The sequence below is a fragment of the Saimiri boliviensis genome, chromosome 10, assembly GCF_048565385.1.
Source record: "Saimiri boliviensis isolate mSaiBol1 chromosome 10, mSaiBol1.pri, whole genome shotgun sequence".
NCBI lineage: Eukaryota > Metazoa > Chordata > Mammalia > Primates > Cebidae > Saimiri > Saimiri boliviensis.
Window position 1 is genome coordinate 95,835,825 of NC_133458.1, and position 27,535 is coordinate 95,863,359.

The 27,535-nt window shown below is 42.7% G+C and overlaps 1 protein-coding gene across 3 annotated transcripts in view; it reads left to right on the forward strand.

Annotated features, from left to right (window-relative positions):
* Nucleotides 1-27,535, forward strand: part of CHN2 (chimerin 2) — a 327,734-nt gene that overhangs the window by 186,238 nt on the left and 113,961 nt on the right. For all 3 annotated transcript variants that reach the window (XM_039472656.2, XM_003935167.4, XM_074379887.1), the window contains 3 exons: nucleotides 19,346-19,377; nucleotides 24,088-24,201; nucleotides 26,327-26,612. In XM_039472656.2, coding sequence (XP_039328590.1) covers nucleotides 19,346-19,377; nucleotides 24,088-24,201; nucleotides 26,327-26,612 — 432 coding nt within the window. The remainder of the gene's footprint in view (nucleotides 1-19,345; nucleotides 19,378-24,087; nucleotides 24,202-26,326; nucleotides 26,613-27,535) is intronic.

The window sequence follows — 27,535 nt, forward strand, 5'->3', positions numbered from 1 at the left end:
ATGTCTCTAAAGTAATGAGATTGATTCTACAAGCCGCAAACAAAAATCAATCTCATTACCTTTTAATTGGCTTTATGTGTAGTAATCAGAAGGCTATTTCTTCCCTTGCAGAAAAATAATTGCTATTTTTTTCATCCTAGACTTTCTCCACTTGTCTCTTCCCATCCCCCAAACCCCCTCCCCCCCACCCCCCCCCCCACCCCCGCTTAATGTTGACAGAGTCAAGAATAAAGGACTTTCCCCTTATTATTCCTCCAGGCTTTCATCTCACTCACAAATGCCCTCGGCCCTTTTTCTTGATGCAATTTTGTTCTGAACTGGACTTGCTTTGAGTTTAGACCTGCTGTAGTACAGAGGAAAAATCTAGTAAAACCACTGTTAGAACTAAAATTTTGGCATATGATTTTTTTTCCCCTAAAGATAGAACCAAATGTTTTCTGCTTTAAAAAACAAACAAACAAACAAACAAACAAACAAAAAAAAACCCGATAACTTTCTTTTTTATTGACGAGTACTGTGGTCTACCAAAAGGCATACTCCCCCTGCCCCCAAATTCACTCTCTTTGGAACACTTTGGACTTCTTCTAAAATAATACAGACCCTGCAAGTGTGCACCTAGAGCATATTCAGACATTTCCAAGGTAAAAATGTAAGCACTGGCCAAGCTGTCACGGACTTCAGAGCCAAGGGAGCAGGTGAGTTAAGCTGGAAAGGGCCACCCAGGAATAGTACATATGCCAAGACACAAGGTGAGGCAAAAGTAGAGTGAGGAAAATAAATGGGAAGTTAACCCGTGATCGATAAGAGGCAAAGTTTCTGGAGAAGATTCTTTAATCTCTCTGGGTGATTTTTATTTCTTTTTTATTTTATTTTTTTTCTTTTTAGGCAGAGCCTTGCTCTGTCGCCCAGGCTGGAATGCAGTGGTGCGATCTCAGCTCACCACAAACTCTGCCTCCCAGGTTCAAGCCATTCTCTTGCCTCAGCCTCCTGAGCAGCTGGGATTACAGGCATCGATCACACCCAGCTAGGTTTTGTATTTTTAGGAGAGATGGGGTTTCACCATGTTGGCTGGGCTGGTCTTGAACTCCTGACCTCAAGTGATCCACCCACCTCAGCCTCTCAGAGTGCTGGGATTACAGGCGTGAGCCAGCGTGCCCGGCTGATTTTGATTTCTTAGCATCTCACTTGAAAATGGGTATTCCCTTAATTACTAGGGTTGGAATACTATGTGTTATAGTTCATTGTTTTAGAAAAAAAAAAAAAGAATAACTGATAGCATCATGTATTACAACACAGATTCTGCCATCCTTCCCTAGGCTAGGACAGCCATAACCCAGGATCCCATTACTCACTAATCTGGGGTGGTGGTAGTGAGAGTGGGTATCCAGACTGAGACACGATGGTTCTGAGGAGGCACTGGCTTTTGTAACACCAACCTAACACATCCGAACACAAAGCAGATGTCACACCTCCATAGCAGTTGCTACCTACAGCAGTCCCATATTAAGTCTGCTCTGTGACTCAGAGGTCAGGCCCCACAAGATTTGGGGTGTAGCCAGGGTTATCCAGGAAAAGGGGCAGGTGCGTAATGCTGGACCTATAGTGAAGTTTTAAAGACATGCTTCACATGTTGCTCACCTGGTTAAACTGTAACTGAGAAATAACGCTGATGAAGGCAGGTTGTACTTTGCTCCAGATAAGCCGTATCTCCTCCTGGGCTGTGGGCTATCCAGCCGAGCACTGAGAGACTTGGATGTAGATTCCTGACCTTGATTCCGCTTTCCATCAGAAAAATGTGGAGGATGCAATCTCAGACAATGGCCCCCGTTTTAACATGACTACGCTAAATGATGTTACCTAATTATTTACTTGTTGTCAGTCTTTGAATAGTAATGACAGCTATCACATAAGGAGCACTTCCTGAGCCCTGAGCATCGGCTTCAGACTTTCATGGATGCTATGCCCACGACAGTCTCATGGGGCCTATCCCTCTCACTTTACACAGGAGGAAATGAGACAGGAAGCACAAGAGGGGCAAAAGCCAGATTCCAACCCAGACAGTTCATATCCAGGGCTGAGCTTGTAATCCAGTGAGTCCCAGAGTCTGATCCCAGTACCAGCAACAAGGTCATCAGCTGGGAACAGGTGAGACATGCACATTCTCTGGCCCATGCCATGCTTCCTGAATTAGAAACTCTGGAGATGGGGCCCAGAAGTCTGTGCTTTAACAAGCTCTGCAGGGGATTCTGATGCCCCCTTGGGTGTGAGAACGACTGGTCTAAGGACTGTTCTTGCTTCTTTCTGCTTTCTATTTCCTCCTTCCTCCCTAGTCCCTAAGGATAGAAGACTCAAGATGCTCTTGCCTCCCAGTAATGCTTGTTATTTGCTTAGCAGTTGTGCTAGACTGTTCACGGATTTCAGCATAGGCACGTATAGCCTTCTTTATTTTTCCCAGATGTACTTCCTTTTAGATGTTATTTTCCACCCTTTAAAAAATATTTTGTCTTTCTTCCTTGCTATTTCTAACTTTCCCATACTCTTATACGTTGCAGTGACCAAATGTGAATCCTGCTTGTAAGGGTGGGGTCGGTAGTTAATTAAGCCTGATCTCCTACCTCCACCCTCTGTTTTCTGGTATTACAATTCTAATGCTATGTTTGTGTTACTAATTAACAAAGCTGTTTCAAATTCAGTTTTGTTTTGTTTTGTCTTTGAGACAGAGTCTCACTCTGTCACCCAGGCTGGTGCGCAGTGGCACAATCTCGGCTCACTGCAACCTCCATCTCCCAGGTTTGAGCCATTCTCCTGCCTCGGCCTCCCTAGTAGCTGGGACTACAGGTGTGCACCAGAACACCTGGCTAATTTTTGTATTTTTAGTAGGGACAGGGTTTCACCATGTTGGCCAGGCTGGTCTCAAACTCTTGACCTCAGGTGATCTGTCCGTCTCAGCCTCCCAAATTGCTGGGACTATAACTATAATTTGAGGCAGACCCACGCCCTGCCTCAAATTCAGTCTTACTATGATGATGAATGTTCATTCATACTCAGTATACGCTATTATGAATTCCAGCTCTTCGGGGATCTTTTAGGTGTTTTCCTTGTCTGTGGCTATGCACGAATCCTTGATAGGTTTCCTCCTGCTTTTAATGGACCCTTGCATTAATGAAAATACTAAATTCATTATCGTATGTCAGAAACGCCTTAATCGTATTTGTTTTCCAAGATGCTAGTTTCTTCATTCAGTCCATCATCTGTGTGCTTAATGAGCATGTCTCAATTCAGGATTTTAGATAACTAATTTGCTAATAAAAGCCATTCCACAGCAGGTGCTCTCCCAGGCCCGCCTCCTTGCCCGCCACCACCCGTGTGGCGTCTAGCTGATACTGACTGACCCATTGGTAGTAATCTTCTTTGGCTATGTCCTTTAGCAAATCACAGTCTCACTTGACATTAGCTCTAAGTACACCACGTCTCTGTCTTGTTGGACAGAATAGCAAGCTTTGCTTCAATGATGGTATCTTTTTTTTCCACCTTATTTACATGGCCAGTGTCATTTCCCCATCTACTGTGGGAAGAAATTAAATAGCCTTGGCACAGCCCAACAAAGGCATATTGGTTGCCATCCAGCACCTTGTGTTCTTCTGGGTAATTACACATCGATTGTTTGATGAATGTTCTTGGATCTCCCTGGGTGTTTCTACCAAGTCTGTAATTACACTACTGTGGTTGTGCCATTGCTGTCATGGTTCTCAGGGTTCCAGGGCTTCTCAAAGACCAGGCTTAATGATGCTTCATCAACACCTTTCAGTTTAAGGATGCAGCTCAGACTCCTTAGTGTTTCATTAGTCTCAGTTGCTTAAAAATGTAATTCGGCCATTTTCTGCCTCAGTTCATTGTGATTTCTTAAGTTGGCATCGGTATGCCATAGCTTAAAAATTAATGATTCTCTCCTCCCAGTGCATTAAGAGATGAAAGAGCACGAACACAAGGATGATTTGACCCACCATTAAATTAAAAGGCCTTTGAGGCGTTGGCAAGCTCTGTGTTTTGAGCTAACAATAAGAGGTCCTGAAACTGATTTTTGGAGAATGGACTCTCACGCTTTTTAGTCTAGCATAGGCATTGGTCAGCTATGTCCTGGAGACTGTTTTTGGTAAATAAAGTTTTATTAGAACACACAGCAATACTCATTCAGTTATATGTTGTCTCTGGCTGCTTTCATGCTAGCTTGGCAGAGCTGAGTATTTGAGACAGAAACTATATGATCCCAAGCCTAAAATATTTACTTTATAGGCCTTGCTAGAAAAAAGTTTGCTGGCCCCTGGGCTTACACTAAAGGTAACTTTAAAGAGTGAGCTAATACACATAAAGCACTTAGAACAGTTCCTGACATATATCAGAAGCATTGGTCTTTAATTTCTACCATCTCTCAAGTACTACATAGATGTTAGTGGAAAAAAAAGGAGTTTTAGCCTTGGAATTTAGGATGAATTTGATCCCAAGCCATTTTGAGAGACAATTTGGCCTTCATGTTTAACACACATAAATTGATGAAAGAGGCCAAAGCAGTTACAAGAAGTACAGTTAGATGGTCACTTTCTGATGGAAGCCTGTTAGCAAAGGTGGCACAGTGCTCCCTCAGCAGGAAGTTAAAGGTGTGTATGGGGTCTGTTTATTTGGTAACAACATCTGAACATGGAAATTATTTTTTTTCTGATTTTTTAATTTTTTTTTCTTTTCAGAGACAGGGTTTCACCATGTTGGTCAGGCTGGTCTCGAACTCCCGACCTCAGGTGATCCACCCGTCTCGGCCTCGCAGAGTGCTGGGATTACAAGCATAAGCCACCATGCCTGGCCTAGAAACTAAACTGACTTTAATTTCAGGAACAAAGCTGCTGTTGGTCTCCTATATGTTCTTGAATTTGGATTAATAATTTGCATGCTAACACCTTTGGGGAAAGACTGCTACCTCTGCAGCTGACTCTGAAATCTATTTTTTAAAAGTTGGATTGATAGATGGATAGAGGAATGAAAAAATATATATGCTATAAAATTGAGTATAGTAAAAATGCTGTAGAATCTAGATGATGTATATATGGGTGTTTACTGTAAGTCTTTCAACCTTTCTGTATGTATGAAAATTTTCATTATAAAATGTCAAGAAGAAAAAATGAAGACTGCATGAGAACAGTGCAGGACGTGCTCTGGCCTGTGGAACAAAGACATTCTATTGGGTGCACAGCCCTGACAGGCAGGAGGGTGGCTTGGCATGAGAGCTGTGGGAAACACTGTAAGCCATGCTCAAGAATTTTTAATGTGGAATAGAGAACTTTTCTGAAAAAGTTCTATGGTTGAATAGTTGAAAGCAAGGACCAGTATTAATAGGACTTCTACTATTAGAAGAAGTAGAAGAGTAGAATTATTTATAATAACATTAGAAGTATAATAAGTATGTTAATAACATTAGAAGTATTAATACTATTAGAAGAGTAGAAGTATTAATAACACTTCTACTCATTTATTGTCATGTTAGGAATTATTTTGGGAGGAGTGCTTGTTTCAGAAATGCTAATGTAGGTAATTAAAAAAATACGGAACAGGCTTCTGGATTTTATGTCATTATTATAATATAGAGCAATGAGTACTGGCTCTGATATCAGGAATTAGGTTTTAACTCTGAATCCGCTGCTATCCCTGGGCAGGACTTTGAGCAAATGAGTTAACCACTCCGAACTGCAGCTTCCTTGTCTATAAGAAGGAGGCAAAGATACATTGCCATCTTCCTTGTGGGAGAATAAATGTAAAAGCATTCTGGTCATGATGATATCAGCGGATGACGAATTCTCAAAGGGGACAGTGTCACCCTTAAAGTCGAGAAATTTGGTTCTAAAAAAAAAAAACTTTCCTCCTTATATGTATAAAGCACAAATACGTATAGAGAACATAAAAGATATACAGTCTGTATGTAGTATGAAAATTCCTTTGTGGGGAGGTGATCGAGAGAAAACGTGTCTAAAAAGTCTCCACTGGGAGCTAGAATGCAAAGATAGACAAGCCTTTCATTTCTACCATCTCCCAGATTCTGTTCTCCTTTCTTTTCCTGTAGGTAGATTAATTTTTATCCATTACTTTTAATACTCTTACATTTCCAGGAGAGAGAAAAAAAATAATAATTTCTGGGAGAAGACTAAGAATGATAGACATTTTGCCTTTTCCAAGGTACATATAGCACCACTTAACCCAAATACCATTAAGCTTTGACAGAAGGAATTTACTAACAAGAGTGAGGAATTAAATGAGTGTACTCACCCAATCTTTTTCCCTCTAGAAATTTAACAGCAGCATTAGTTTTCCCTTGATTTGATTCGATTCTATTGGATACTTCAAGCTTTTTGGGTTTAAGAGGTATGTGGAGAATTTAAAGAGAGTTTCAGGAGAATAATGAAGATGAATTAAGGATTGGAAAATGGGACCTATTAGAAAAGGTCAAAGGAACAAGAATTATTTAGTTTGAGGATGAACAGGCAATCTAGTGGCACAGACATGGCTTTTAATAATAGATGCCTGGAAGCCTTATTCTGTAGAGAATATTCTCAGCTTCTCATTTGCATGGAAGACCAAAAGAAGGAAGACGCATAATTGGAAGTAGGAAGAACATGAGATTAGATGTGAAGATAACATTTCTCTTCATGATTAAATCCTGGATTTTGAGCCTCCTCTACAGTATTTCTTATTTTAAAGTAAAATCTCTGTCTGGTGGATCAGCAGTGCGGACAAGTCGGCCCGTCAGGTTTGATTCTCTGGCCCTGCTGGGAGGCCAGCCAGCCAGCCCAGCCAACATGGCCTCCTGGGGATCTGGCTTGATAGAAGAAAACATTCATTTCACCTGGACCTGTGGCTCCAAGATGCCAAGGATGAGTACAAAAAACTCTAGCCAACAGAGTGCCAGGCTAGTGCCAGCAAAGTATGCCTAATTGGGTTGTCCAAACAAGGAAGGCCTAAGGTGGATTTGGGGGGCCAACACATGGAGCCAAGGAAGATGTAGCATGGAAAAGTGGGTGAAAGTGAGCTGCTGGGAAGAAGGGCTGGAGAGAAGAGTGCCACTCATGGCTGGGCTTTGGGTGTTCCTGGAAACCTACTGTGAGAATGGATCCAAATCCATGGGAAGGTGTCCTAAGCGGCTAGGATAATGTTTATTCTCTCAGGGTTTTGGAACTGCTGCCCAGAGTTACAGTTCTCAGTCCTGGGTGTGAGTCAGAATCACCTGCAGAGCCTGGCAAACCTTACAGACAACCTGGCTCCAGCCCTGGAGATTTTGATTTAATGGAAATATCACTTAGAATTCTGTTGTGAGCAATAAAAATCTATTCTCACTAAACTTAGCAAAAGAAAAAAAAAGCAGGGCTAGGGGGTGGACCAATTGTGGTTAGAAGGGTATGAGGAAATTCCCTGGATGGAAAGAAAAGCTGGTCAGAGGACTTGAGGAAGGATTTGAAGTAGGGCTGATATACCTTGGGGCAGTAAAAGGTGATGGTTAGTGTCATAGTTCAGGGTAATTCAACCTGCCTTTGCACCCTGCTTCTCCGTGCCTCAGTTAGTCCTCTGGAAATGCGTAGAACTGATCTTACCTCTTGGGTAATCATGAGGATTGACTGGGTTGATATATGTAAAGAAAGTGCTTAGAACAATGGCTGGTACATAAGTTCTCAGTAACTATTAATGATTACTGTTGTTATTGTTGTCATTAGGCTCTGCCATGCATGCGAATAAACTCTTATCAGTTTCATTTAATGGTTTCTGCTCAAGTCGCAAATTCCAGAGACAGAGCATCTGGGTGGCTTATGTTGGTTCACATGTTCACCCTCTGGAGGGTGGGAGGGATTCTGATGAGCAGAATCACTGGCTCGAAGTCACAGTTGTTGCCTGTGGTCTTCAGTCTTCACTCTGGAGGTTCAGAAAGCAGATAGGGGAACAAGTTTTGTTCTGTGGCTTGGAAGCATCAAGGTGTGAGCTACCACCACTGCCAGTCTTTCCCTGGTGACCCCTTTTGAAATTTCAATGAGACCCAGAAAGGAATCTGGAAGCATCAAGCAAACCTGCTTTTCACTCATTCTGTTATGCCATGAGACTGAGCTCTGTGAATACTGTGAATGATGTTCTGGGGCAACAGAGGGGAAGAAACACGAGCCCTTCCCTCAAGGAGTTTACATCGAGAGCTCATAAAAGCAAACAATCCCTTCCCAGTAAGATCACTATGGCCCTAACCCAGGCCTTTATGAAGTTCAGAGACAGGAGCGTTCCCCAAGATGGCAGCATTTCAGCTCTTACTTTTAAAATCCAGTGAGATTTTTTCCAGGCTAAGGCAGGGAGGGATTGAAGAATAATTATTAGAATTCCAGGCAGAGGACATAACCCCACCAAAGAATGTCCTAAAAGAATGAGCAGCCAAGGGCATGTTTCAGAAACTACAGGAGTTATATATTAGGAACATGAAGAACTGAGGGATGAGAAAGGTGGTGGGGCAGCTGCATGTGTGTCGGTAAAAACATATTCTGGACACACAAGCAGGGACCATCCAGGGAAGATCCTAGATGCCATTCGTGTGTTCATTGAATAAAACATATTGAGCACTTGGAAAGGGTCAGGACTGTTTTAGACTCCAGAGACACAGCAGTAAGCAAAGCACAGTAATCTCTGCCCTTGCATAGTTTCCATTCGAATGAAAGATATTGGCAAAAACAAAAACAAACAAAAAAAAAAAAACCACGTGTATTCATCAGAGTTCTTCAGAAAAACAGAACCAATTATGTGTGTGTGTGTGTGTGTGTGTGTGTGTGTGCGCGCGCACGCGCGCGCACTTGTGTGTTGCAGGTGGTGTAGCTGGAAGGCCTGAGAGTGTTGAGCTGATGGTGTTGATTCCATTCTGGGTCTGAAGGTCTAAGAATCAAGAATACCTAGGGCAGGAGATCAGTGTTCCTGCTCTAGCAATCAGGAAGAGGGAGCATGAATATAACCTTCCTCAACCTCTTTGCTTTATTCAGGTCCTCAATGGACAGGATGGTACCCACCCACACTGGGGAGGGCCATCTCAGTCATTGAGTCAAAGGCTAATCTCTTCGAGAAACACCCTCCTAGACACAACCAGAAATAATGTTTATCAGACATCTGGAAATCCCATGGCCCCCACAAGTTGACATATAAAATTAATCATCATAACACACAAGTAAAATATGTAGTATATCAGACGATGATAAATGTCATGGGGGGAAAAATAATCCAGAAAAGAAGGATGAGGCATGTCAAGGAGAGGAGTTACCAATTTTAAGTAGGGTGGTCTGGGAAGGTCCCACTGAGTTGTGTAGGTTTGACCATGTAGCAGCGGGGAACCAGTGAAGAATTCTGAGAAGAGAGCAGTGTGACAAGACTTGCATTTTCTGACTGAAGTGTGAAAGATAGATTGGAAGGTGATCATAGGATGTAGGGAAACCAGTAAAAAGACTACTTTCATGGTCCAGGTGAGTAGATGGCACAGTGGACATGGAGAGAAAGGGACCATTTTAAGAACAATTAAGGAATTGCATACAATGAACAAGACTTTGTGGCCAATTGCAAGTGGGGTCGGGGAGAGGGAGGAGTCAGAGATGATGATTTCTAGCTTGGGCATTGGGTGGATGATACCCTAGGTGGTACCATTCATAGGGGTAGATAGTAAAGGAGGCTGAGCCATTGGGTGTGATAAGTACCAAGCAGTCTATGCAGGTCTCCAGAATGGCCATGTTTCAGAGTTTTAACAATTTTCATATCAACCCATCTGTTACAGAAGAGTCAGTGTTCTCTGTAAGTTCATTATGTCTGTTATCCTTGGGCAATTTCCCTTCCTTTTGGTGTGGGAGAAGATTATAGGCTTTGGAGTCAATTAGACCTTGGTTTGGATCTCATCTCCATGCCTCTGCATGATCTTCAAGTAATGTTAACCATACAGGCCTTCTTTTTCCCATCTGCAAAATGGGAATGACAGTCTCCACGTGACTTGCTTGTTGGGAGACCTGAAGCACCCACACTGAAGCACTTGTTAAATATCGGCTCTTCCTCTTTTCCTCCTGGCCCTGCCCTTAGTAGAGGTCTGTGTCGAGGTCAATAGAACTGAACCTGGAGAAGATCAGAACCAGTAATAAAAGGGCTCAATGCATGAGGGATGGGTATTTGGATGAGTGTGTCTGGGTGTTGTTGCCCTTCCATTACTTTTAAAATCTAAATATAAATAATTTTGGTGACCTGCCTTCCTCTCTTACAATGTTAATACTTATTGTCTATGGTGCTTAAGTAAAGAACCCTGAGAAATCAGGACTTCCCTGAGTCCCATACTGGTCAGACATTAGACGGTGCTTCAGCCCCTGCTTCTGGAGACATAGTCTGTGACCTTGGAAAGCTGTGAGTGGTGGAAGTTTTGTTTCCAGCCCAAATTCCAAAGGGCCAAATTTCAAAGTTACATGCTGTGAGGTGTGGAGTCCCATAGCAGTGAGGGATTCACACATTAATTCACATGTATGCATAGCACGGCTGTCATTCCCAAGAAATAAATTTCCTCTTTAGTGTTTTTTGTAGTTTAACATTGTTTAAAATTTTTCCAAGGAGGGAGGAGGTTCCCTTATTAATCTTATTGACATTTTAGTCTGTTCCATTTTGTACTTATCTGATCTATTTCCTTGAGTAGTTAGAGGTATTTCACCAGTACCGTCTTTTCTTAAAAGCTGCCTTTATAAATGTCAGCATTATCAAAAGCAAATATTTCCTTCTGCCTCCCTTCTACTCCATTTTACTTAATGTATTTAAAGTTTTTGTTGCTTATTTGCATTTTTGGTGAAAAAAAAAAGTTTCTAATATCCTTCCTTGGGAATACTTAACAGTTCAAAGTTCTTCCAGCCTAAAACAGAGTTTCTTTATACACACGCGCGCACACACACACACACACACACACACTCTTTAAGTTCTGGGGTACATGTGCAGATCTTGCAGGATTGTGACATAGGTATACACATGCTATGGTGGTTTGCTGCCTTCATCCCCCCATCACCTACATTAAGTATTTCTCCTAATGTTATTCCTCCCCAACCTCCTCATCCCCTGCTATCCCTCCCCTAGGCCCCCACCCCCAAAAGGCCCTGGTGTGTGATGTCCCCCTCCCTGTGTCATTGTGTTCTCATTGTTCAACACCCACTGATGAGTGAGAACACGCCATGTTTGGTTTTCTGTTCTCGTGTCAGTTTTGCTGAGAATGATGTTCTTGACCTTGGCACTACTGACGTTTGAGAGGGATAATTGTTTTTTTGTAGGGATTGTCACATGAACTGTGTGATGTTGATTAACATCCCTGGATTCTACCCAATGGAGGCCAGTAGTACTCTCTCCTGAGTCCTGACAGTCAAAGCTGTCATGAGGAAAAAAAAAAAAACGAAGAAGAGGGATGGGTATGCCAAGGAGAGGAGGTTCCACTTTTAAGTAGGGTGATCTGGGAAGATCCCGCTGAGTTGTGTAGGTTTGATCACGTGGCACTGGGGAACCAGTGAAGACTTTTGAGCAGAGAACAATGTAACGAGACTTCCCTAGACTTTGACCAATGTCCCCTGAGAAGCAGAATCCCCTCCCCTCCCAGTGGAGAACCACTGGCCTAAAGAAAATCTTTTACATTTTGTTTGCTGAAAATTTTGGAGGGAAAAGTGAAGCCAGAAAATAAACCAAATGATTGGGAATTGCTTTGGTCCTGAGTACCTCTACAGTGATCTATTCGTCTGCATTTGTAAGTTCATAGAATGTTCAGATCAGGTTGCTAAGTACCCAACTTGTGTATATGTACAGAACTTAGCAAAGCAATTGGGCATCTTTTATGGAGATTTATTACAGAAAGACTGACCAGTGGATTTTTATAATACACTCTAATCAAGACAGGAAGGAATTTGCCTCATTAGTGCCCAACCAGATTTCCAGAAGTGTTAGAGAAATGCCATGAAGGAAACATTAGGCCTTAGGTTCTAAATGGAAAGAAATGGGAGATTTTAGAGTCTGCTCAGTTTTCATTCTATGCTCTGTACTTTGACTACCAGAGTGTAAATTTCAGTACTTGGATTTTCTTTTCTCTCTGTTTCAATGGGGGATCTTTGATTTCTAATTAAAAAGGAATTATCTATATTTATTTTTTGGTGGATGAAATTGCCCCAGTATCACCAGCACAAATCCCCCCATCAAAAGCCTTTTCTCCTCTGCTTGATCTATCTCTCAGAAAATCCAGTAATCTAACTGCCCTGTGTAGGAGGCTGCTTTTTAAATTATTTCTATTAAGTATATACCAGCTGCTGAGGGATTATAAAAGCTTTGTTCTTTCAATAATTGGAAACCTTGTTTACAGAGGACTCACAATATTCTGTAAATGTCTTTGTGTTAAACATAAAGGAACTTGTGTTTATCTAGGCAATGATAATCTGACTATAAAGCAAACTCATTTAAGGATTATGCTTCCTGTCTCTCACTGTGCAGCTGTCAACCTACTGTTCTTTAAAGCTTTGCAAAATGCTGAGATGTCTTCCTTAAAATTGAAAAATGTATTGGTAAATAAATCAGGTAGTTTGGGAATACATGTAACTCCAACTCACAGAGGAATATTTGAGAGACCCCCAAATATCACTCCATCCTAGGCCAATTTTTCTGAAGTTCACATTAGCTAATTCGTTGATGGAATTCACTTGATTGAAAAGAGATTTTAAGGTGTTGAGTCCTAGCAAAGAAAAGTGAAAACCATTTAGATAATCGAATTGTCCAACTGTAGAATTTTGAGAGCCAACAAAGAAGCCATTAGCCCTGATGGGTGTCTGCTGAACAAGGAGTGAAGCACAGCTCTTAGGGGTGGTCCCAGTCTAGGCTCGGTCACCTGCTAGCTCTGCGACCTCATGCTAGTTATTTAGTGGCTCTCTGTAAAATAATAGCACGCATTTACCTTGGAGCACTACTTAGAGACTTAAATGAGACAACAGGAGAGAAACCCTCAGGACTGTTCCTGGCACAGAGCAGCCACTCAATAAATGAGAAGTTATTGCCACAAAGTTTCAAGTCTCACATGCAGTATCTCATCTAATCCTTGAAACAGCCTTATTAAAATACCCCATTTTTATAACTCTGGTTTTACTGAAAACTGAGAAAAATGAGATCCAAAGGAGTTTAGTAACCTACTCGAAGTCCCACAGTAGCCAGATTGATGGGCAAGGGTCCACATGCATCTTCTGTGTCTCATTCTGCAAACATGCAGTAAGGACAGACACTCTTATTTTCCAGATACTCATTATGCGAATATTTGCTAGCAGGACTTGCTAAAAGACATTCCCAATTAGAAACTGGCTATGACGCGTTCTCTTGTGTGTGGCAGCTTCTCAAACTTTAATGTATATATGAATCCCCTTAGAATTGCAGAGCCCACATTTCTAGCAAATTCCAAGGTGATGCCAATACTGCTGACCCCAGGTCACACTCTGAGTAGCAGGGTGCTGAAAGACGAAGGGTGGGCTTCTCTCATAGCTGTGATCTCCTGATCAGCAGCATGTTTAAATATATAGCATATTATATCCATAATTTCCCTGCCTTTTCCCTGAGGGTTTAGATCTCAGTGTTTGTTTAGGCCAGGAGCCCAAGAGCACTACCAACCCAGGTCCAATTAGATAGTAACTTTCGAATCTTTGGTAATATCACTGCATTATTTATTTTTATTATAATATATGCTCAGTATAGAAGGCTAATGAAATTCCTATTTATTCAGCTGTAGACTGTGCACAAATACACCGCCTCATTACTGCATTAAGTGTTAAACCATTGGGTAATTGGTTTTTAAATGTTTTATATTGTGAAAAGATTGTTATTAGATTGTCAGATAATTATTTAGGAGCATTTTAGTAATATTTGGAAAACAGGTATTTTTGCATGCTCCGAAAATGAATTATTTTTTTCTATGTAAAGTAATGGAATATAGACTCTTGCTGTTTGGAGCTTTGCTGCCCTACACATTTATTAGGAGTAGGTTAGACTCAGATAACAAGAGGTAGCTGCATTTACCCTGTGACAGACGTTGTGAGAAATCCTGGAAGTACATGAATGATGCAGAGGAAATTGAGGCTCCGCAGAACAGTTAGGGAAAACATGGCAAATACATATTGAAAATACGGTGAGATAAGTTTTCTAATGAAGATACATAAAAGGAGCTCTAAGAACACAGCAAAGGATGGGCCTAAGCCTGGCTTCCGTACAGAGGAGACCTTCTCTGAATCGCAGGAATAGCTCATAGCGAATGCCTGACTGTCTGTGCCAGGCACTGTTGCAAGCATATCACACATATTTATTCATTAGGTCTTACAACAACCCCATGAGCAGGTACTTTTATCATCATTCTCATTTTAAACATAAGAAAACTGAGGAGTATAGAAATAGATAACTTTGCTTAAATTCCCACAGATCTGGCCTCAAGGCAAGGCAATTTAAGTCCAGAGCCTGCCCTCTTAACCCACATAATGATCTGCCTCGTTTGAAAGAGAATTCAGGGCTGGGTGTGGTGGCTCACGCCTGTGATCGCAGCACTTTGGGAAGCTGAGGCTAGTGAATCATGAGGTCAAGAGATAGAGATCATCCTGGTGAACATGGTGAAACCCCATCTCTACTAAAAATACAAAAATTAGCAGGCTGTGGTGGTGCGCACCTGTAATCCCAGCTACTCGGGGGGCTGAGGCAGAAGAATTGCTTGAACTTTGGGAGTGGGAGGTTGCAGTGAGCTGAGATCATGCCACTGTACTCTAGCCTGGCAAGAGAGCAAGACTCCATCTCTGATGGGCATATCAGATGGCATGCAGTTATGGAGCTGCAAGTCATTTGGTTTGATGAGTGCAGAGGATGAACATCGGGCGATGAGGCCATTAGCTGAAAGCATAACGTTGGCATAGCCTCACATGTATAGAAGCACCATGTGTGGACTGTGGACAGTAGGGACAAGACCGAACCCATCTCCAGTAGTCACAGTGCTAATAATTTAATTATACTTGAGATGTAACTATAAAGTCATAACATAGCTGTTATTTTAACACATCTGTTAAATGAGCATGGTCCCTTCCCATCAGTCATCTTGGGAAGCTCTGCACTGATTTCTGCCAAGTTCCCATTGCTCAGAGCATGTTGGGAACGTCTCTTCTAAAATTCTTTCAGAGCAAGTCACAGTGAGAGTCTTATTATCTTATGGTCATGCCTCATTTTTGTTTCAAATGTATTAGTTTGATCACTCACCCCATTTACTTACTGGTATCAACCCCAAATAATGTATGCCTGTTAGCTGAAATAACGTGCTCTCTCAAATCCATGCTCAAAAAACACAAATATTTGTATATTTCTGCATGCAGTGATTCTGACTTTAGTATATGCTTTAAAATCATCTAGGGGGCTTGATTAAATGACACATCATATCCCTACCCTCAGTAATCTTGGCTCAGCTGGTCCGAGATGGGGATCCTGTCTGCACTTTTCAACAAGCATCTTGAAGTTTCCGTTTTGAATGACCAGTCCACACTTCGAGAAGCATACCTTTAAGGATATTCACAAGAAAGCGTGGTGTATCTTAGGTAGTTCCAAAAGAGAAATTCCAAAAATGTTCTGGTCAACAGATATAAATGGCAAGTATTGTGCCTACTAGGGGGACTATTTCCTTGCAGATGATGCTTATTTATAATAAAATGTTCAGTGTTATTTTTAAAAAGAAGCAGCCATCATTCTGCATGGTCACACGACATACACTGAAACCCCCTGTGCCTTGGGAAGGACCCATTTCATATGTTTTCTCACTCAGTGATCGCCTACCTGGTGCTCTCCTTCTGTAAAGAGAGGGATCCATCTTTGAGCCAGCTGGATCATCTAAGGACCCAATATTAGGGGATCCAGTAATCTATCTAACATGACTACATATTTTCTTTCTCTTAAAAAGAATGAGTTGCTTTCACTTCTTGGACCCGGAGCACTAAATCCCAAGAGCAGACGTGGCAGATCCAACAGCTGTCAGTCATATTCACAAAGGCCAGGTTCATCAGGTGATGGATTGACCAGCTGCAGCTGCTGTTCTAGGATAATCACAGTGGCAGGGAAGCTCCAGAACCAACCTTCATTCATGTCAGGATATATTGCATTTTCCATTTCTTTCCGAATACATGTGACCGCCTACATTTTTCTATTAAGTTGCGTGATTTTAACAAACATAGTTTTCAATGAGAATGCAAGATCTTCTGAGTTGCCTTACCTTTTATTTATCAGCTATCCTGTCTCCTTCACACCTACTGAAGAGAATCTCGTACAATTGGAAACAGAAATTGAGAGCTATAATTTCTTTAATTAAACAAATTCCGTTTCACAGGTGGGTCCTGGCTTCCACTGGTGGCTGACATGGAGCCTTGCCCCAGGAGTGAGTCAGGCTTCTCTAAGGCACTTCTGGGGCCCAGCACAGCCGTTCCTAGTCTCTTGGCAGGCCTTTGTCCCTATGAGCCCTATCCCCTAGCAACCTGTTCTGTCTGGATCTGAGGATCCAGTATTAGCCGCCTTGAAGAAATGTGGACGTTGTATGATTTGTCTAGCATCATTTAACTTAAACATTAAGCTCTTGACTGGTTTAAAGCTTAGTGGAATATAGAAATAGAGACTGTGTTTAGACACCAGTAAGCAAAAAGTTTAGAAAAAGAAGAGGATTTTGTTTTTTGATTCCAGTCTCTATCTCTGTCTCTCTCTCTGTCTCTCTCTCTCTCTCTCTCTCTCTCTCTCTCTCTCTCGACATTCACAAGGACACTGGACACATAGATTTTCAGAGACAAAAAAGGAAAGAGATACTGGATTGCTATCAAAACAGCCAGTAGAAGCAGCAATCGGATGCCAAACACATCCTGTGTCTTTACTCTCTCTTATTTCTGTCTTTCCTCTCCTCTACATAGGGTTGCCAGATTTAGGAAAGAAAGAGAGAGTGGGGAGAGAGAGGAAGGGAGGGAGGGAGGGAGAAAGGGAAGAAAAGTAAGGAAAGGAGGGGAAGGGGAGGGGAGAGAAGGGGAGGGGGAAGGTGGGAGGGAGGGAGGAAGGGAGCAGGATGCCTAGTTACATTTAAATTTCAGATATATAAGGAATCATATATTAATATCCCATACAATTCAGGGCTCTTCTTTTATTTTCTAGTGGTTTGCATACGCAGAAGTTTTCTACCTCATTTGGATCAAACTCGCCTCTGGGCAGAGTCTTATTTGGCATCCTTCAAGGCACACTAAATATCAACTTCCCTCTGGGGTTCTATGTTAGATTTCTCCACAAGCATTTCCCTTCTACTGCCAGTGCAGAGCCCCCTGAGTGCCTGATACCTTTCCTTTCTGCACCTGCGAGGTCATTACTTCATGCGCAATGGCTGGCCTGAGCATAGGGCCCCGAACATCATAAACATGCTGTATATTTTTATGATTGGTTGATGAACTGAAAGCAATTTGTTATCTTGTTAAGAATCAATTAAATTGAGCACTTACTAACGATTTACCTGCATGCCAAGAGGCAGTAGTAGGCTCTATTACCAGGCTGCTCATCTGGGAAGTTAGATTACTAACTCTCTTTTAGGGAAATAAGAAGACACAGGAAGGGAATAGGGTTGAGAGCTACACCCAGGGTTTGCAAACTTGTGCTATGATTAAGCCAAAAAGATGGAAATAAAAAATTGGCCTCATATATAGAGAATCACTTTAAATTTTGGAATATTGCCTCTCAATGGAGATTTTGCCATTATGTATCATCAGCTTTCATTGGCTTTTTTAGTCCTAAATTTCGTCTCTGGCTTGTTGGTTTTGCAGTCACATTTGTATAATAGTAGAAAACTAAAAAAGAACTTAGAAAGCCAAAAGAATGATATAAATGACAAAATATTCAACTCTCATTATACAGCTTACCAGCCTGTAGAATAATGGCACACATCATTTCTAGAAAGGATCTCAGATAACCAGGTGCCTTTTAACACACCTTCTGCTTCTATTAATGATACTATTTAAATCTTCCTTCACAAATGACACCGAGCGGGCTTTGAACCTTGAAGATTAAGTTATGGATGTCCTGCTTGGTTGAGTAATTTTCAGGTGTAAAATGCACAGAAGAGTGAACACATATTTAGAAGAGTCTCGATGACAAGTTTTGTACCAGCAAGGCTCGTCCTAGGCAGCATTGTGAGGGTGGTCCCCCAAGGCCCAGCTCTGCCCTTCTCATCCTTTTCCCTTAGTTCCTAGTGTCCTGCTACCCCCTCAGATCTGCATCCCTTGGAGGATGGAGCTAGGCCAGGACACTGCCCTGTGTCATGAAATCCTGCCACTGTGTCTATCCCTGAGCCCTGCTGCGAAAACTGTCCATTTGACTCTAGGGATGTGACTCTGGTAGTTGAAATGACTGTCAATAAAATCGCTGCCAAGCTCATAGTCTACAACAGTGAATCAACATAAACTTGCTGTCATACATATAACCATTCATGCAAATCCGTAACTTAATGTGGCTTTTGAGTGTCCCTGGAGTTAGGTGAGAAGAACAAAAGCTGAACGTGAGAATTCACGTTACTTTCTCACCAACTCCAACATCACAACATGAGAACACAAAGCTTTTATGAAAGTAGATGATCATATATGTGAGAAAAATATGATAGCCTCAAGGCTAAAGCTGTGATTGAAAAACCCTTTCTGGAATGTTTGTGTTTAGTCAAGTCATAAATCTTGTTCTCTCTATCCTGCACCTCTGGTGTCAAATGAATTTCAGCTCGTTAGCCACATGTTGAAAAAACAAGAATGTTAGAATATTGATTTTACGTGGAACGTGATCAAGTTAAGCCTGCTGTATTTTTTAATCCAGGTAGACTCCTTGTTTTAATTATAAATACATAATAAAAACAATTAGGCACAGAGTGAAATAAATGCTTATGTTTTATTCATGACAGAAGTAGTTGTTTTATCCTTCAAGATGAAACTTTATAATATCCTTGCAAATTCCTTAATACTAAAATAAGCATCACTTTGTTTTTGTTGAAAATCTCTTCTTGGGTGATTAGGTTTGGGTGGGAAATAAGCCTATTGATTGGAGACATGTGGTGATTCTAGATCATTCCTACCTGATACTGAAATGTGCTAATTAACTCCAGAGCTTCATGGAGCTCTGATTTAGAGAATGCAATCTATAACAAAATTCCTACCAGGACCCTAGTTCTGTTTATTTGAGTAACATTTTAATCCAGCTGATTTGAATTCAAATGCATTATTAATTTTTTTTCTTTTTAATACAGGTGGAAAACAGACCAAAATATTATGGAAGAGAGTATGTATTATACTATTCTTTGTTTTAATAATTTAGTAGGTAGTCATTTCATGTGCCATTTAAATATTATGAATTTTCTAATATATGGTCACATATGTCTATTGTGCAAGAGTTTAATGATAAGAACAAATGTAATCAGACTCCTTTGGATTAATTTTTTTATAACAGTCAGGTGCTTGGTTTTCATTAATGTGGGAGGGAGAGCATCTTGTGCTACATTTCACAACACAAAAAAAAAAGCTCCCGAGTGCCTGGCAAGTACTTGAAATGCAAGGCAGCATTTTTCATAAGGGTGTCTCTCTGTTAGTGTTTTATTTCACTTTCCACCTCAACACAATAGAGATGTTTGGGGTGTCCAAGATCATACATTGTATCTGAGATCCTGACTTTGGTGTAACTCGGCACAGGAATCAGGATAGCCATCCCACCTCCCTGCCATCTCATCAAACCCAAATGATGATTTCTCTTGGCTGGGGTATATTGGCCAAATTGCCTTCACACTCCCCTTTCCATTTTTCTCTTAATTTCAGCTCTTGTTTCATTTCATTACTGCCCAGCAAATTCGCATGACCATAAAAATAATTCACAGTCTAAGCCTGTGGTGTGTAGAATATATCACAGAGGACAGGCAGAACAGTCCCTGGGAGAGGAGATGCATCGGTCACTTTGCTTCCCGAGTCCAACCTGGAGGCGTTGTGAGGCAAAGTCTCTTTTGAGTCTACCTTCCAAGCTCTCCCAGCCAATCCCAAACCTTCCTCCTATTCCCTTACCCATCAGAGCCTGATCTTCATGATTAATGACCCTCTTAGTGGTCCCGGCCCAGTGCCCCTTCCTAATTGCCACAGCTGCATTTCAGAACGTTTCTTGTAGTGCCTTGGGAATTTGACCAGCATCTCTGAAATGCTGCCTGGGGGCCCTGGCCTCCGCTCCTATCCACCCCATGCCCCTGCTGTCTAATCTGTGTTGTAGTATGACTTTTCCTCAATATGCTTATTTGTTTTTTTCTGGAAGATAACACAATTAATTTTTTAAAAAGAGAAGAAAATGACAATCTACCATATACACTGTGGCATGTGAATTCCAAAAGGAACTGTGTATTATGCAATTTTCTTTCTGCAGAAAAGTTCTGTTAAATAACTTTTTAGCTCTCATATTCCACCCTCAATTCATGTAAAACATATAGTGAGAGGCTCGAGACTAAGGAAGTGTTTTCTTAACCACCGAAAGGAACATCTTATATTAAGTGGAAATTAGCCTAAAATCTTCTGATTCTGTGTTTCCCTTTACGTTTTTTTAATGAACGGTGTTTTTTTCTTCCACTTAAAAAGTAATAAATGCTCCATTCAGGAAATGCACATACACATTCATTCCTAGAAGGAATCATAAGAAACTACCGACAATGGATACCTTTCAGGAGAGAGGAATTTTACTTCTATACTGTTTGCATTTTTAGTTCTTTTGTACCTTCAACTTTTGAAATTGGAATTTTCTGCTATGCACAGGTGTTCCTTTCATTTTTAAAAAGTTAATAAATTATGGCTGGGCACAGTGGTTCATGCCTGTAGTTCCAGCACTTTGGGAGGCCAAGGCAGGCAGATCACTTGTGCTCAGGAGTTTAGGACCAGCCTGGGCAAGATGGCAAGACCCTCTATCTTTAAGAAATACAAATATTAGCCAGGTATGGTGGCACATGCCTATGATCCCAGCTACTCAGGACCATAGGTGGGAAGTGGAAGGATCACTTGAGCCCAGGAGGTCAAATGCACCATGGCACTCTAGCCTGGGCAACAGAGTGAGACCCTGTGTCAAAAAACAAAATTAATAAACTAATACCTGTTAACTTGGAAAAATTAGAATAAAGGAAAAGAGAAAATGAAAGATACCCATAGTCCCACCATAAAAGGGAATTATTGCTAAGCTTTCCCCTGCATCTCTTTCCCATCTTTGTGCTTGCTTGCTTTTTTCTTACAAAGTCGCAGTCATACTAATATATTAGATATTATGGATTGGAGATATTTAGACTTTTAAAAACCATGCATAAAGGGGATGACAGGCCACAGACTGGGTCTTCAGGTACACAAAATTGTCATTTTCTTCTTCCGAACGATTGAATTTAATTTAGTCCTTGTCACCGTATGTCTGACGCTGTCAATCACTTGAACTTGCCAATTCAAGTACATTAAAACTTCCGTTCTAGAAACTTCAGTTCTAGTGTTCAATAGCACAGTAAGATAATTATAGTTAAAACAATTTATTGTATATTCCAAAATAGCGAAGAGATGCTTTTGAGTGTTCCCAACATAAAGAAACAATAAATGCTTGAGGAAATGGGCATCCCGATTACCCTGATTTGATCATTATACATTGTACTTATGTATCAAAATATCACACGTTTTCCATAAATATGTACAATGATTATGTACCAATTAAAAATAAAAATGGAAAAAGTATGCGTTATCAAAACCAAGAATTGAAAAGAAAGAAACAAAAGCTGCTTTTGGCCCAGCGCAGTGGCTCACACCTGTAACCCCAGCACTTTGGGAGGCCAAGGCAGGCGGATCGCCTGAGCTCAGGAGTTGGACCCTACCCTGGGCAACGTGGTGAAACCCCATCTCTACTAAAATACAAAAAATTAGCTGGGCGTGGTGACACACGCCTGTAGTCCCAGCTACGCAGGAGACTGAGGCACGAGAATCGCTTGAGCCTGGGAGGCGGAGGTTGCAGTGAGCCGAGATCGCATCACTGCACTCCAGCTTGGGCTACGGAGTGAGACTGTGTCTCAAAAACAAACAAAAAAAGAACTTGGCTGCTTTTGAGTTGCCTGCCTTTGTTTAGAGACTCTGCCTTCTCCTGGAGTGACCTGGGGCAGGGCCCTGTGCTCTCCTCTGTGTCTGCCTGTCCTGTTGCAGTTACTCTGGCCCACGAGTTGTGTCTTTGACATCCCAGCTTTCGTCTTTTCTACTTCCATGTGGGAATATTTTGCAGTGCTGTCTGCCCCTCCCACTGTCCCTCTGTAAGTGCCCCCCGACCCCTATCCACCCCCACACTCAGTGCTGCCCCCCAGCCCATCCACAAGGCTGCCCCTAGTCCGTGTGTCCGGCCCTCTCTAACCCGGCTCGGGCCGCACAGGAGGCTACTCCACAAAGTTCCCAGGTCCAGTGGCCTCACCATTAAAGCCCCAACACCTCTGCTCCAGGCCCCAACAAACTGGCCTCCCGGTTCCAATCCATATCTGCTAGGCAGGGCCAATGAGACGCCCTGAGGCTGGGCTCTGCGTCAGTCCCTCCCACCAGAACCAGGGATGCTGGTCTGTTGGGGAGGCAGGAGCGCTCACTGTTAACGTCACAGAACGTTCATCCTCACTCAGAAGAGCATTGCTCCACGACCTCCAGGCCTCAGCTCTTGAGATTTAAAATCAAAATTTGGGAAGCCAGAAAGCCTTTTTCTCCCAGGACCTCACTGCGGTAGACCTTTAAAAACCAATTTTGAAACACAAAGCCACAGGCTGCCTCTGACCTCACTTTCCTTGGACAGAAGCTTCAGCCTGGAAGGCCTGTTTTTTACGGATGGAGGGAGTTAAGAAATAAATATTGTGATAGGCACTCTTAAAAATGTTACTCTTCTACATTTGTACTCTAACTTAATCTTTGCATTCCTGGGGAAAATATAAAACAAAACAAAACTTGTCTAGCTGACTTCCGTTTTCCTCCTTTTCCTTTCAAGAAAGTAAAGGAGTTTTTCTCTGTCCAGAAAATTTATTCTCTGATGTAGTCTCCACAGTTCTCCAAGGTTGGGTAATCCTAGAAGGAGGTATTGCTCCTCTCTCAGAAGCTTGGAGTCCCTTGTCACTGACCTAACTCCATAACCCAGTGTGCCCCACTTTTCATGAAATACCGATTGATCAAACCACCAGTCCTGTGAGAGGAGCAGCTGTCTTTGCTTAAAGGCAACAGGGAAAGTGGGCTGGTTCCTGACCCTACTCTCAGCTCTCCCTCTTCCTCCGTGGAGTCGCTGTCCACTCTTTGGGCCTCAGACAACTGCCTCCGTGTCAGAGTGTTCGTGGGCCAAGTATGCAACCTTCCCAGATACACCACATTTTCCACATGCATGTGTATCGGTTTTAAAATGGTAAGGAAGATAAATTTGTCTTTAAAAAAGAAAAACAGGTACATTTTTCTAAAATATCCATAAGCTACTGCTCTCAAAATATAAAGAACCAGAAGACTGTTGATTATAGCTAGCTCTTTCCAGAAAATGAGCCTCTAAAATTAACACCATCTTGCACCTGAAGCAAGCAGGTTGCTAATCAATAAATGTCCACTTGCGATTAGGATAACACACAGTTCTCTGAGCTGAGAGCTGAATTGGTCATTGCTCTTCTGTTATTTCCCATGGCTAAAAAAATAGTGAGGGCGGTATGTAGCCTGGCTTTTTGTTGCAACTTTCATTTTCAACTTGAGGGCAAAGCCAATAGCAGAAAGCCAGGTGGGCTGGGCATGCTTCCTTTGGTTTGCCTGTTTGAATACTTGTGTTTGGTGCCTGTGAGGGGTGGTTTCAAACCACTTGAGATGGGCAGCAGTCACTCCCCTCTTCACCCCGCTGGGTGGGCTGCGGATTCTGGGTGCCCCCGCCATCCTTTGAAAGGTAGTTCTTTGTGGTCCTTATTCTGTATGTGGTCTGTTCAGAGCAACGATGGTCTTGCACCTTCAGGTTTCATGGGATCATCTCCCGGGAGCAGGCGGATGAGCTGCTCGGAGGTGTGGAGGGTGCCTACATCCTTAGAGAAAGCCAGCGGCAACCGGGATGCTACACGCTGGCTCTCAGGTGAGGCGCATTTCATTCCTTGTTTTCATTGCTGTACACGTGGCTTCACTGATATTTGCCCATTTTTAAGAATTGTAGTAGAATATGCATAACGTGAATTCACCATTTTCCCCATTTTTATTTTATGAGAGGGGGTCCCGCTCTCTCACTCAGGCTGCAGTGCAGTGACACCATCACGGCTCACCGCAGCCTCCATCTGCCAGGCTCAAGTGCCTCTTACCTTAACCTTCTGAGTAGCTGGGACCACAGGCACATACCACCATGACTGGCTAGTTTTGTTTGTTTCTTTGTTTGGGTTTTAGAGAAGAGGTCTTACCATGTTGCCCAGGCTGGTCTTGAACTCCTGGGCTTAAGCCATCTGCCTGTCTCAGCCTCCCAAAGTGCTGGGATTAGAGTCACGAACCACTGCACCTCTACTTTTACCATTCTTACGTGTAAAATTCAGCGGCATTAAGTACATTCTCAGTGTTGTGCAAACATCTCCGAGTCCATTTCCAGCACTTTCTCATCATCCCAAACAGAAACCCACTACCGTAAACAATCATGGAGTCATTTGATCCTAGAAATTACTAAGGGTATTGTTAGCATCCTTCTGCTTTGTGAAAGTCAGAGGGTAATGCTCCCTACTCCTTACTGGGTATCTCTGCTTGTTTCTGAAGCGCCCACAGTATATCAGAGGCTGCATACATTTCCGCAGCCACAGATGCTATCAGTAGGCGTGGACACTGGGGCTCTGATGATGGACACACAGTAAACTAGGGAACCATCTGGAAAGCTGGTGTTTCTACAGCCGCCTCTGCCTGCACCATCTAGCTGGCCGAGGCTGCAGGGTCTGTGCCTCAGCTCCCAGCAGCCCATGTCGAAGGAAGGGCTCCTTCACCTGGCCTTGCTCACACCGACCTCACAAGACCTGCATTTGCTCATGGGGTTCTCTCAGGGATTACCTTGTTGACCCCAGGAACTTGTTGTGAAGGCAATTACAACCCTTCAGGCCAATGAGCCAGTAGAACAGGCTCTACTGAGCCTTTACCACAAAATCACAAGTATTAAACATCACGACACGAGAAAGACAGTGCTTTTATGGCACTTTTCAAACATTGATCAAATATTTTCTGTCATTTGATCCTCACTGCAGCCCTGTACATTTCAGGGAAGGTATCCAGTTTCAGAACCAAATTCTCTTCCAAAAATTTGTTTGTGAACTCTTCGTCACTGGAAAATTCGCTCTCCATAGAGGGAATGGTGTCTGTGGAAGCACTTCCCAGGCCCACAATGGTGTGTTCAATGCACCATCTCCGTATTACGGCTGTGCAACGACACTTTTTAAGTTGTAGTATGTCGCCCACATATCTCAAATAATGTGATTATGAGGATGAACTTAAACAGCTGTCATATCATGCCTTCTAGGTATGCAGAATACTTTCCTATCTTCCTAGCACTTCAACAGCAGAAGCTGGCAGTTCTAGTGGGGAATCAAGCAGGGGCTGTAAATGGAAGGCCGGGGCCCAGAGAGGAGGGACCCTGTAGATTAGATTGTGGGGACACTAGCAGTGGCTCCAGCAGGGAGTTTAGTACACCTTATTGCTTCCCTTCCACTGCACCAACTGGGGTGGAAGGCACGGGGTGCTCTGCTGCAGGGGTGGTAAAGATGCGATGGCAAGGGGACATCAGAACCGAGGGCAGAGCATTCCTTGCAGAGGTAAGTGCCAGGTATCGGCGAGAGCTGGTTCCGATTGGTTAAATGTATAAGTAACATAGTTGTAAATCAGGCATTACCCTCTGACTGTTACAAATGAGAAGGATGCTAACAATGCCCTTAGTGATTTCTGGGATCAGACGACTCCATGTGACGGCCTGGATTGAAGCCCCACCCCTGCCTCAACCCAGGCATGTAAACTCAAGCAGGAACCCCCATCTCTTCAAGCATGAGTCACCTCCACAGTAAAACAGGCATAACCGCTGTACCGTCTCAGAGGGTCTCTGTGATCATCAGGGGGAAGAAGATCACATCGAGGGCTTAGTCCTGTGCCCTCATACAAGAAGTATTCAGAAAATGTTCCCTGTTATCACTCCACACTGTGCCTGTTTCTAACGTGGTGGTAATGCCTCCTTGTCTCGTGGGCAGGTTTGGAAACCAGACCTTAAACTACAGGCTCTTCCACGACGGGAAACACTTCGTGGGCGAGAAGAGGTTTGAGTCGATTCACGATCTGGTGACAGATGGCTTGATAACACTGTACATAGAAACAAAAGCTGCCGAATACATTTCAAAAATGACAACTAACCCCATCTACGAACACATTGGATATGCCACCCTACTCAGAGAAAAAGTATCCAGAAGGCTGAGCAGGTCTAAAAACGAGCCAAGAAAAACAAACGTCACACACGAAGAGCACACGGCGGTGGAAAAGGTGAGTTGCGCGTGAGGAAACAGCCTCTCTCGGTTTATTTAGTCCATGCTGAATCAACAGGCGGGTTAACTAGCGATGCGGTTGGCTGAAATGTTGGAGGAGACCCGCCCCCACCCAAAGAACTCTAGAATTTTCGTGCCAAAGGGACCTTAGAAATCTAGCTCAGCCTCCTCATTTTACAGATGAAGCCCAGAAATGTTCGATGATTTGCTCAACTTATACAGTCAGAGCCAGGGCTTCTACCAACAGTCATTGGTGGGTTTATTTGGAGTTTGAAAAAAAAAAAAAAAAAAAAGAAAGAAACCCTCCATCAGTGTGTTATGATGAAACATATTTTCAGTTGCCATTTGAAGTGACACTGGCTCCATCTTTAATTCCACCCAGCCGGCCAGATACGTGGTATTTATATTTACCTCTCTTAGGACTGGCTGACTGCCCATGATTTACAGATCAGGTCTCCTGAAGGTGGTCTTACCTAGATAACAGGTTTCATTGATGGATATGGGAGCATTTCACTGACAGATACGGAAACGTGGCTGTCTCTGGGAAGCTTAGAAAGACAAGCTGTCCTTTGCCCCTGACAAAGTTATTATGTCTCACCGAGGTTTAAAATCTCCTAAGTGGGCAAGTATGCAGGCAGGGGGGATTGTGGCAGGAGGTGGCCAGGGAGGTCTGATTTTCCTATCCAGTAAGTAGCTGTTTGTTTGAAAGCCACCACCAGAGTTTGCTAGCAGGTTTTTGGGATGTGCCCCTTGAGGGACCATCTGCTTTGCCTGGTCTTATCTGTTTCCCAATGAAAGAAAGTCACAGCCAGCCATGCCACTCGGCCCCTGTGGAGTCTGTGCTGAGCCCAGCTTCTTAGGCTGGGACAGATAGAAATAAGCAGATAGGAGGTACAGTCCCATCACAATGCTCCTTCCAGA